General features: G+C 41.4%; 1 protein-coding gene across 6 annotated transcripts in view; it reads right to left on the minus strand.

Moving 5' to 3' along the window:
* Positions 1-1,451: 1,451 nt before the first annotated feature.
* The window catches only part of LOC139562300 (cullin-9-like), a 73,298-nt gene continuing 61,857 nt past the window's right edge, over positions 1,452-12,892 (minus strand). For 5 of the 6 annotated variants that reach the window (XM_071379880.1, XM_071379882.1, XM_071379881.1 and 2 more), the window contains 5 exons: positions 10,306-10,491; positions 7,361-7,478; positions 3,692-3,825; positions 3,462-3,556; positions 1,452-3,338 (listed from right to left, as the gene is read on the minus strand). In XM_071379880.1, coding sequence (XP_071235981.1) covers positions 3,170-3,338; positions 3,462-3,556; positions 3,692-3,825; positions 7,361-7,478; positions 10,306-10,491 — 702 coding nt within the window. In that variant the 3' untranslated portion in view covers positions 1,452-3,169. Of the gene's footprint in view, positions 3,339-3,461; positions 3,600-3,691; positions 3,826-7,360; positions 7,479-10,305; positions 10,492-12,892 lie in introns of all 6 variants that reach the window. The other variant, XM_071379884.1, reaches the window with a different exon arrangement.

The following is a 12,892-nucleotide window of genomic DNA, read 5'->3' on the forward strand; positions in this document are numbered from 1 at the left end:
ATAGGCCTACTATGCTCTTTACATCTACGTAATATCACTGAGTCAACCTTTAATATTAGAGTTGTGCCTGTTGTTCACGTGTATCTGCAGGGGTGTATTGCTGCCGGAGCAGAGGAGTGGCACCCCCTTACTTTTTTCAATTTGAGAATACACTGAGCTGGTAAAACTATTTCTGGAAAATTCATACTGATAAATTGTAAATAAATTATTTAATTACATGAATTAAATGAAAAACAATAGAATAACAAACCAAATAAACATGTATCGCAACCTAGAGGCCGGTAAATGGTGTTTTCTTCCCCGTCTTCTCTCTGGCGGTGGTGAGAATTATGAACTACGTGTGTGCGCTGCGGAGGCCCAATAGTCATACTCTATTATTATTACAAATAGAAGATTAACACAATGGTGCTCGTTTAGTAAAGTTAGATCAAAGCTAAATGAATGTCTCGCAAGATCACAATGATTAATTTGCATTTTACATAACAGAACCGAATATAATACCATAGCAAAGTAGGCCAAAAACATCACACCAGAAATACCTAATTTCTAATGAGATTTTAGGATGGTTAGCTGAAGCTGAATAGTTTAAAAAAAGAAGCCCATGCGCCAAAAGTCAGAGCGTGCCACTAGGCAGGACATATGCTTTGACTGAAACAAAATACAAGGCTAATAGCTTAACACCATGTGATTGAATTTGCTCATGAAATAGTCATTCAGTTAGATTTAAATGCATATTCCCATGAAACTGGCATGGAGATGTAGTTTGGACATTTCACCAGTAAAACAAAGATTTATCATTCACGATTGATAGTGATTATGGCCTATTTTGAAATTGGGTTGCCTATGCCTAACTTGGTGTTTGAGGTTAAATAGATGTGTGTGGGCATAGGCAGATGTTGCAATTGGAGGATAAAATGAATATTCTATAATGATAGGCTATTCAATTGGCTACATCTGTCAGTACACACAATTTTAATGAACCTTTATTTAAACTAGGAAAGTCAGTTTAGAACAAATTCTTATTTACAATGACGGCCTACCAAAAGGCAAAAGGCCTCCTGCGGGGACAGGGCCTGGGATAATTAAAAAAATAAATATAGTCCAAAACACACATCACAAGAGATAACACAACATAAAGAGAGACCTAAGACGACAACATAGCAAGGCAGCAAAACACGACAACACTCAGGAAATGTACTACGCCACTGGTATCTGCCCTCTTATTGGCTAAAATGGTCCGACCTGATCTCCTCCCACCTGCCTTCCATCTTTGAGGACATGTATTTCCGTTGTCAAAATAATAGATATTCTTTGGGAAAAGCCAGGGAATGACAAACTATTTCCCCCCTCACTGCACAGAAGTATTCTCTAGCAGCCTATGATGATATTTATGACTTTAATAAGGTCTCATTTAAATCAGGTAATGTAGTTATGAAATAATACATATACAGTTATGAAATCACTCCAGCATGATAGCAGAAAGCGCATTTATTTAGTCAGCTGACATTGCACAAGTTCAACATTGAGATCAGAAATATACATTTTTTGAAGATGCACAGGTTGAATATAAGGATCTCTCAACAGCAAAGTGGCATGTTGAGATATCAAATACCTCAACCCATATACAGATAAACATTGACAATTTCAAATGCGCCCCCCCCCCCCCCAAAAAAAAAGCATGATGTAGCCTAGGCTAGATTAAGCATGTGGAGTAATGAGTAGGATTATGTTTTTATATGCAAAAGTGATTGCTTTTGATAAAAACGCTTTCTGTCCCTTCCCAATGAAAACTGGTTTGAAAATTCAAACTTATAATGGAAAAGAGATGTAGGTTTTAGACTATGCACCATGGTGCCTTGTTGACATGAAAGCGGTGCAGATTACTGTTCGATTTGTGAGGGCGCTCCTCCCTCACCGCTTTTGCCCGTTCACGTCGTGGACAACAGAACGGTGCACCACAGCTCAGGTTAATAGAACTCCCTCATTGCCTGACTACCCAGACTCCTTGCTCCGGCCAAATGCTACGCCCACGGACGTTAGTTTAATCTACGCAATGAGTCGCTCTGTGCTTCTACATCTGCATTGCTTGCGCATTGGAGTTTTAGGATGGGTATCTGTGTAAGCATTTTGTGACAACTGTAAAAAGGGATTTATAAAATATATGTGATTGATTGGAGTACCTCCCTGACCCTTCACCGACTTGCGAACACATTCAAGGCCGCCTGATTGGTCCAGAAACCGATGGGTAAAGCAGCGGTTTGAAAATGTGTTATTGGCTTTGACACTGATTGGTAAGAGACGATCCAATCGCAGAAGAACTATGTAGCAAACTACAATGCAGCGCAAGAATGTTACAAGTCGTCAGGCTACTGTTGCCAGGCACACCCAATACCTTACATCCTTTTCCTCCCAATCTTCTCCCCCTTGCAGCCCTTTAACCCATGAAAATGTCTCAAACATTATGTATTAACCGCAGTCTTGAGCTTTAATAGCCTTCTAAATTAACATACAATAATTCAACAGTATTTTAAGTTTCACTATGGAAATATACATTTTCTGAATGAGTACTTTATCGTTATCAATGAAGGCATATATCCATGTATTACAAAAATATATCAAGGCAAACCATTTGGCAATGAACAACATTCTGCCAATTTAACAGCCTTCCTAGCGCTGGATTATAAAATCCCTTTTCAGTCACGCTGGTAAATGAAAAAGCCGCATTTGTATTACACAAAGTATGGGCTTTTTCTCAAGTATATCGTCACACTTCCAAAATATTTTCTTACAGGGATCCTTCATTATGTCTGACAGTCATGGAACCCTCATCGGCTTCAAAACAGCGTCATGTGAAAAAGAATGAGGCTCTAGGAATTCAAACCTATGTGATAAACAATAAGTGGAACATGTAAGTGTGCCCATCCAACAATTGCAGTTGTGGCATAGGACTGAAATTGTGAAGGCTCAGCGCAGAGGCTGACTGGAAAAATGAAGGATCACACCCAGCCTCACTTCAAACCAGACCATGGCTTTTCTCTGTCACCATCGCTCTCTCGGATGGATTTTTGTTTGTTTATTAAGTACTGTTTGTTTTCAAATATATTTATATGGTGCTTGCAGTGCCTGCACAGATTGAGACCGAACATTTTTGGTTCCTATTTTTAGATGTTTAGTCAAAAGGACTGAAGTCCCTCTCTAGGTTATCGGACTCGTCACCATCAGAAAAGAAGTCATCCTCGTCATCTTCATGCCATTCGGGAACGTACTCATCGTCATACCATTCATCCTCCTCATCTCCACCCTCGTTGTTATGGTTGTCAGACTCAGAGCCCCCAGCCCTGCAGAGAGAAGACCCGGTCTCACCGTGAGCACAGCAAATCAGGAAGAACATTTTCTCAGTAATAAGCTACTAGATCCAGTAACCAATGTAGAGATCCACTTCCCAAATCTCCTGTACTCACACTTTGTTGGCGTCTGGGGTCTTAGAAAGATTTGAAGCTTGAGCAGATTCCAGTTCCTGTCGTCCTGTTTTGGAGTTGTATCCCACTCGAAAGTCCTGTGTTTGGAGAGACCAGACAGGAGGAAAACCTCATGACTTGCTGTTGATTGGACCACAAAGCACCCAATAAGTATTACCGCCACACTTTGTGCTGTGCTCTTCAGAGTGTGTAAATCCCTCCCTAGTCCCTACCTGGGTCGAGTGTTGTATAATGGCCACCAGACGCTCCTGAATGCGGCGGATGAGTTCCAGGCCAGTGTTGAGGTGCTCAGGCTTCAGTAGACGGATGCAGGACGCTAGATCCGTACACTGCAACAAGGTCTCCTCTGGAGGGGAAAGACACAGACAATGAGAACTCATCCATGGTGTATGAAACATCCTCAAAAAGTAGGGATGTTCGAATATCCAAAACAGACATTCGTATTCGATTACTTGGGAGATCTTCTTTTTTTTTTTAAGGCTGTGTCTAAGATGATCCTATGTGACATTGCTACATAACCTACAAGAATAGACCATTGCATGCAAAGTTTTAATAAAACAAGAGTTTGAGTGTGCCCCATAAAAAAGACACACCGGTAGCCAACGCATTACACAAGTGTAGCTTATTGTCGGTCAATTAAAGTGGCGCAACAGTTATTTTTTACAGAAACTTCCTGTTTCAATCATATCTGTCATGATTTTTTTTCTAATATGGTATGACTTTACACCTATAAGAACGCTTCCATCTTTCTACTTAAACAAGCAGAGTGCAGCGCACCGGCTATCTCTCGAGTCACGTGAGCAAGTCTCCATTGAAGTAAAAAAATCTCTCTAATAGTGAAATCCTTTCAAATGCCAATCTGTACGTAATAGAAATTTGCCTTGACAATCTTACAATGATCCTTTTATTCATACCCCTTGACTCATTCCACATTTTGTTGTGTTACAGCCTGAATTCAAAATGTATTAAATAAAATAAAAAATCCTCACCCATCTACACACAATTCCTCATAATGACAGTGAAAACATGTTTTACATGTATTTTTTATTTATTGAAAATGAAATACAGAAATGAAATTTACATAAATATTCAGACCCTTGAGTCAATACATGTTAGAATCACCTTTGGCAGCCATTACAGCATAGTCTTTCTGGGTGGGTCTAAGAGTTTTGCACACCTGGATTGTACAATATTTGCACATTATTCTTTTCTAAATTCTTCAAGCTCTGTCAAGTTGTTTGTTGATCATTGCTAGACAGCCAATTTCAAGACTATTTAAAGTCAAAACTAACTAGGCCACTCAGGAACATTCAATGACATCGTGGTAGCCTACAGGGAGGAGATGAGAGCTCTCGGAGTATACGTGTCAGGAAAATAGCCTCTTACTCAATGTCAACAAAAACGAGATGATAGTGGACCTCAGGAAACAGCAGAGGGAGCACCCCCCCATCCACCGACAGAACAGCAGTGTAGATGGTGGAAAGTTAAGTACCTCGGCGTACACATCACTGACAAACTGAAACGGTCCATCCACACAGATGAGGTGACAACCTAAAACCCTCACAAATTTGTACAGATGCACAATTGAGAGCATCATGTCGAGCTGTATCACCGCCTGGTACGGCAACTGCACCGCCTACAACCGCAGGGCTCTTCAGAGGGTGGTGTGGTCTGCACAACACATCACCAGGGGCAAACTACCTGCCCTCCGGGACACCTACAGCACCCGATGTCACAGGAAGGTCAAAAAGATCAAGGACAACAACCACCCGAGCCACTGCCTTTTCAACCCACTACCATCCAGAAGGCGAGGTCAGTCCACAGGTGCATCAAAGCTGGGACAGAGTCTGAAAAACAGCTTCTATCTCAAGACCAGACGACTGTCCCGGGTGGCGCAGTGGTCTAGGGCACTGCATCGCAGTGCTAGCTGCGCCACCAGAGTCTCTGGGTTCGCGCCCAGGCTGGGCTGGGTTCGCGCCCAGGCTCTGTCGCAGCCGGCCGCAACCGGGAGATCCGTGGGGCGACGCACAATTGGCATAGCGTCGTCCGGGTTAGGGAGGGTTTGGCCGGTAGGGAGGGTTTGGCTGGTAGGGATATCCTTGTCTCAGTATGTAAAAAATGTAATAAAAATGTATGCACTCTACTGTAAGTCGCTCTGGATAAGAGCGTCTGCTCTTGGCCGGTAGGGATATCCTTGTCTCAGTATGTAAAAAAATGTAATAAAATGTATGCACTCTACTGTAAGTCGCTCTGGATAAGAGCGTCTGCTAAATGACTAAAATGTAAATGTAAAATGTTAAACAAACATCACTAGCACAGAGGAGGTTGCTGCCTACATACAGACGTGAAATCATTGGCCACTTTAATAAATGGAACACTAGTCACTTTAATAATGTTTACATATTTTGCATTACTCATCTCATATGTATATACTGTATTCTATATTGCATCTTAGCCTGTGCTCTTCTGTCATTGCGCATCCATATTCTTATTACATTCCTTTACTTAGATGGTTGTGTATTAGGTATTTGTTGTGAAATTGTTAGAAATCGCTGCACTGTCGGGAACTAGAAGCACAAGCATTTCGCTACACTCGCAATAACATCTGTATGTGACCAATACAAATTGATTTGGTAAGCATATTTGGCCTTGTGTTTTAAGTTATTGTCCTACTGAAAGGTGAATTTGTCCTCCAGTGTCTGTTGGAAAGCAGACAACCAGGTTTTCCTCTAGGATTATTTTTATTCTAAACTTCCTAGTCCTTGCCGATGACAAGCATTCCCATAACATGATGTAGCCACCACCATGCTTGAAAATATGAAGCGTGGTACTCAGTGATGTGTTGTCTTTGCCCCAAACATAACGCGTTGTATTTAGGTCATAAAGTACATTTCTTGCAGTTTTACTTTAATGCCTTATTGCAAACAATATGCATGTTTTGTACAGGGTTCCTACTTTTCACTGTCAATTAGGTTAGTATTGGGGAGTAAGTACAATGTTGTTTTCATCAAGGATCTCTGTTCTTGGCTCCATTCATTTTTCCCTCTATTCGGACTAGTCTTCCAGACCCTGCCACTGAAAAACACACCCCACAGCATGATGCTGCCACCACCATGCTTCACAGTTGGGATGGTGCCAGGTTTCCTCCAGACGCGACGCTTGGGATTCAGGCCAAAAACTTCAATCTTGGTTTCACCCGAACAGAAAATCTTGTTTCTCATTGTCTGAGAGTCTATAGGTGCCTTTTGGCAAATTCCAAGCAGGCTGTCATGTGCCCTGAGGAGTGGCTTCCATCTGGCCATTACCTTAAAGGCCTGATTGGTAGAGTGCTGCAGAGATGTCCAATCAATTGAATTTACCATAGGTGGACTCCAATCAAGTTGTAGAAACATCTCAAGGATGATCAGTGGAAACAGGATGCACCTGAGCTCAATTTCAAGTCTAATAGCAAAAGGTCTGAATAGTTAAGGTATCCATTTTAGATTTTTGATACATTTGCAAAAAATATAAAAAACTGTTTTTGTTTTGTTATTATGTGTAGATTGAAGATTTTAATTTATTTAATCAATTTTAGAATAAGGCTGTGAAGTAACAAAAAATTAAATGGAAGGGGTCTGAATACTCTCCGAATGCACTGTATTTAGGCTTGTCATAACAAAGGGGTTAAATACTTATTGACTCATGACATTTCAGATTTTCATTTTGTATTCATTTGTAAAAACATCATTCCACTTTGACATTATGGGTTATTGTGTTTAGGCCAGTGACACAAAATCTAAATTTAATCAATTTTAAATTCAGGCTGTAACAACAAAATGTGGATAAGGTTAAGAATGGGTGTGAATACTTTCTCTAGGCACTGTAATTCCTGCAGGTCTTACCCAGCAGGATCTGTAGAGTGTTGGTGTGAAGCTCCAGGGCTTCCATTTGCTGCTCCATCACATCCATCTTCTCTGTGTCCTGGTTGTAGTAGCTGTACACACACGAGTAGGCCAGCACCTACATGGCACAGTCAGGCAAGGGATCCATATTAGTCATATCTTTTAAATGCTGAAAAGGTTCATCATGAATAGGGCTTTTGAGGTGACCGTATTACCGTCACACTGGCAGTCATGACCGCAGTAAAACGCCATGTGACTGTTGAGTCAAGGTAATCTCCTCTTATGCACTCTGGACATGCATCAAGTAGTACCCAACAAACTAACGATCATAAGGTCACTAATGGCCTGGTACTCAGTGCTCAATTGTCCCTCTAACATCAATGGAAATGCTATCAAACACTAATCAAAACAATAGTGTTTTTTTTTTTTTACTTACCTCACTGTGATTGGCTGAAGCAGTGGAAAACATGGTCGTTGTGGATGTTGTTTCAAAGACTAACAACGAAATGGACAGCGCTTTCTAATGTGATGATTCATTAAAAAAATAACATATGCATATTCGAGCTTATCCATACACAGGCCTATATATGAGCCCAAGCCTGAAAAAAACATTGAATTAAAATAATGATTGTTCCGTTATACAATACATAGTGTACCGCATATTACACATGGCAGAAAAATATTTTAAAAACTGATTTAAGATGTTTTTGGTTCAAAATTGGTCTAGCCTATACGCCAAAATTAAAATTCTAGCAATTGCCTTTGAGTGTGGACTGTATTATTCTGCATACTGGATGTACTGGTTACCTTATGCTACACTCCAAACTTTCTATCCATGAGTCTGGGAGAGAACGTATAGGCCTAGGAGATGCTATTGATTCATCGATTGTGCAGGGCGACTGAGTTAGCCTACAATTATAGTGAATTTGTATTTGAATAGCCTAGTAATAGGCTTTAGCTAGAGAATCTCACCGCCGTCCGTTTCCATCTCTCTGTGTCCTTCATTCCTTTCTCGAACATGCAGAGAGAGGGGCTGGCAACAGTTCAATGAAATAGCCTGTGTTTCGTTGTGATTTTTTTCTTTTTTACTATCGATGTTCATGAAAAGATTTGACTTGGTTTCCCAAATTAAGCACTGGGAAGCTGCAGGAACAGGGTTTTAGAGCCCATGGTATACAGAGTTTGGGCGGAATATCACCTGTCGTGCAGCAAGAGGCTGCATGCTCCACAAAAACAGTAGTTGATGCATGGAGTGAAATAACCCGGCATGATTGAAAAACGAACCGGTGGGAAAGCGGCCTCCATTCGCTATTCGAGTGCATACAGACTACATCTTTCTTCCCCTGCTCATTTTATAATGGGCCATTCTAAATCTAAACAAATTTTGCATATTAGTAAAGATGGGATTAAATTGAGAACAACATGTGCAGCCTGAGGCAAGGAACAGAGCGCAAGCTTTTTTTGTGACTTTCCAAAAACATCAATAGCCTATAGTGTCACCATGCAGCCCATATATATTTTGATTTGTAAGACATTCTAAGATTTGTATAATTTATTCTCAACAAAAATATACACGCAACTTGTAAAGTGTTGGTCCCATGTTTCATGAGCTGAAATAAACAATCCCAGAAATGTTCCATACGCACAAAAAGATTTTCTCTAAAATGTTGTGCACAAATTTGTTTACATCCCTGTTAGTGAGCATTTCTCCTTTGCCAAGATAATCCATCCACCTTACAGGCGTGCTATATCAAGAAGCTGATTAAACAAGCATGATCATTAGACAGTGTGCACCTTGTGCTTGGGACAATAAAAGGCCACTCTAAAATGTACAGTTCTGTCACACAACAATGCCACAGATGTCTCATGTTGAGGGAGAGTGCAATTGGCATGCTGACTACAGGAATGTCCACCAGAGCTGTTGCCAGACAATTGAACGTTGATTTCTCTTCCATAATCCGCCTCCAATGTTATTTTAGAAAATTTGGCCATATGTCTAACCGGCATCACAACCGCAGACCACGTGTAACCACACCAGCCCTGGACCTCCACATCCGGCTTCATCACTTGCGGGACTGTCTGAGACCAGCCACCCGGACAGCTGATGAAACTGTGGGTTTGCACAACCAAAGAATTTCCACACAACTGTCAGAAATCGTCTCATGGAAGCTCATCTGCGTGCTCATCGATCTTACCAGGGTCTTGACCTGACTGTAGTTTGGCGTCATAACAGACTTCAGTGGGCAAATGCTCACCTTCGATGGCCACTAGCACGCTGGAGAATTGTGCTCTTCACAGATTAATCCCGGTTTCAACTGTACCAAGCAGATGGTAGACAGCACGCTTTGCTGATATCAACGAGTGCCCCATGGTGGCCAGCGGGTTTATGGTATGGGCAGGCATAAGCTACGGACAACAGACACAATTGCATTTTATCGATGGCAATTTGAATTCACAGAGATACTGTGACAAGATGGTGCCATTCATCCGCCGCCATCACCTTATGTTCCAGCATGATAATGCATGGCCCCATGTCGCAAGGATCTGTACACAATTGCTGGAAGCTGAAAATGTCCCAGTGCATCCATGGCCTGCATACTCACCACATGTCATCCACTGAACATGTTTGGGATGCTCTGGATCAACGTTTACGACAGCGTGTGCCAGTTCCCACCAATATCCAGCAACTTCACACAGCCATTGAAGGGGAGTGGGACAACATTCCACAGGCCACAATCAACAGCCTGATCAACTCTATGCGAAGGAGATGTGTAGCACTGAATGAGGCAAATGGTGGTCATTCCAGATACTGACTGGTTCTCTGATGCATGCCCCTACATTTAACTATCTGTGACCAACAAATGCATATCTATATTCCCATGGTGAATGCTTAAATGTCTCTACCGATTGGACAGTTATTTTCTAATTAGTTTACTTCCTCTTACCTTGCGCGCTTGAGCGAGGACTTTGCAGGCATCAATAACAAACGTCAAGGACTTCATTTGCAGGGCTTCATTGATGGAGGAGACTTTGCTCTCTAGATTGATGGCAAAGTCCTTGGCTTGGTTGTGGAAAGTGCATCTCTCGTTGTAGTCTTGGAACTTCTTTTCCTGCCTTGCTGCTTTACTCACCTGCAGCCAGAAAAAAAGTGGATCACTGCATTGGATCACACACCCCCCCCAGCACTACACAGCTACTCATTATCAAGCTTTGATTATTTGAATCAGCTGTGTAGTGTTAGGGAAAAACGTGCAGCCGGGGGGGCCCAGGGCCGAGTTTGGGAAGCCCTGTATTTAAGTATGTAGTAGGTTTAGATTGGACATGGAGGATCATATTACATACCAAGGGGAAATACACTCCCCTCCATATGCATTTGGACAGTGAAGCTATGTTATTTCTATTTGTCTCCTCACTCTAGCATTTTGGAATCAAAGGTTTCATGAGGCAACAGTACAGAATGTCACCTTTTATTTTCATACATCTGTTTTATTGTTTAGAAATGAAAGCACTTCATGTATCTAGTCCCCCCATTTGAGGAAGTCAAGTATTTTTGACAAATTCACTGAGTATTAATGTAGTCAAAAGAGGAGTATTTGGTCCCATATTCCTAGCACGCAATGACTACATCAAGCTAGTAACTCTACAGACTCGGGTGCATTTGCAATTTGTTTTGGGTTAGGTTTTGCCCAATAGGAACTGAATGGTGAATGATGACTGGAGTAATTTCCTTTCTATGTTAGTGGATAAAGATGTTTCTGAACACTGAAAAATGAATAATGAGTTAGAAGGTTAAAGGCTACAACAAAACTTGGCGACCTCACAATTACCAATAACAGGGGAGGTATGATCTTTGTGCCTCTAACTTTCTCACTCATAATTTTTCACGGTTCATTCATGATTATCCACATAAATGTTGAAGTGTTGAGAAACATATTCTATTCTTAGTCACAATAAAAGTGACTCCAAAATGAAAAAATACATTATTCACCATTCAGTTCCCATTGGGCAAAATATAATCTAAAACGCAACCAAAAACTGCAAATGCATCCAACAAGTCTGTACAAGCTTGATGTAGTCATTGAGTGCAAAGACAAAATACTAAATCTTTGACTCCTTTAATACAGTAAGCAAATTTGTCCAAATACTTCACTTCCTCAAATGGGGGGACTAGATACAGTGCCTTCAGAAATTACTTAAAAAAATTTAATTTCACCTTTATTTAACCAGGTAGGCTAGTTGAGAACAAGTTCTCATTTACAACTGCGACCTGGCCAAGATAAAGCATAGCAGTGTGAACAGACAACAACACAGAGTTACACATGGAGTAAACAATAAACAAGTCAATAACACAGTAGGATAAAAACAAAATGAGTCTATATACATTGTGTGCAAAAGGCATGAGGTAGGCAATAAATAGGCCATAGGAGCGAATAATTACAATTTAGCAGATTAACACTGGAGTGATAAATCATCAGATGATCGTGTGCAAAAGAGCAGAAAAGTAAATAAATAAACAGTAAGGGGATGAGGTAGGTAAATTGGGTGGGCTGTTTACAGATGGACTATGTACAGCTGCAGCGATCGGTTAGCTGCTCAGATAGCAGATGTTTAAAGTTGGTGAGGGAAATAAAAGTCTCCAACTTCAGCGATTTTTGCAATTCGTTCCAGTCACAGGCAGCAGAGAACTGGAAGGAAAGGCGGCCAAATGAGGTGTTGGCTTTTGGGATGATCAGTGAGATATACCTGCTGGAGCGCGTGCTACGGGTGGGTGTTGATATCGTGACAGACCCCTTTTCCTCAATCTACACACAATACCCCATTATGACAAAGCAAAAACAGGTTAGAAATGTTTGCTCATTTAAAATTTAAATAAAATAAAAATGAAATACCACATTTACATAAGTATTACTCAGTACTTTGTTGAAGCACATTGGCAGCGATTACAGCATCGAGTCTTCTTGGGTATGACGCTACAAGCTTGACACACCTGTATTTGGGGAGTTTCTCCCATTTTTCTCTGCAGATCCTCTCAAGCTCTGTCAGGTTGGATGGGGAGCATCGCTGCACAGCTATTTTCAGGTTTCTCCAGAGATGTTAGATCGGTTAAAGTTCTGGCTCTGGCTGGGCCACTCAAGGACATTGAGACTTGTCCCGAAGCCACTCCTGTGTTGTCTTGGCTGTGTGCTTAGGTTCGTTGTCCTGTTGGAAGGTGAACCTTCGCCCCAGTCTGAGGTCCTGAGCACTCTGGAGCAGGTTTTCATCAAGGATCTCTGTACTTTGCTCTGTTCATCTTTGCCTCGATCCTGACTAGTCTCCCAGTCCCTGCCGCTAAAAAACATCCCCACAGCATGATGCTTCCACCATCATGCTTCACCGTAGGGATGGTGCCAGAGTTCCTCCAGACCTGACGCTTGGCATTCAGGCCAAAGATTTCAATTTTAGTTTCAACAGACCAGAGAATCTTTAGGGCTGTTGTGCCTTTTACTGAGGAGTGGCTTCCGTCTAGCCACTCTACCATAGAGGCCTGTTAGG

The sequence above is a fragment of the Salvelinus alpinus genome, chromosome 32 (genome assembly GCF_045679555.1).
Source record: "Salvelinus alpinus chromosome 32, SLU_Salpinus.1, whole genome shotgun sequence".
Taxonomy (NCBI): domain Eukaryota; kingdom Metazoa; phylum Chordata; class Actinopteri; order Salmoniformes; family Salmonidae; genus Salvelinus; species Salvelinus alpinus.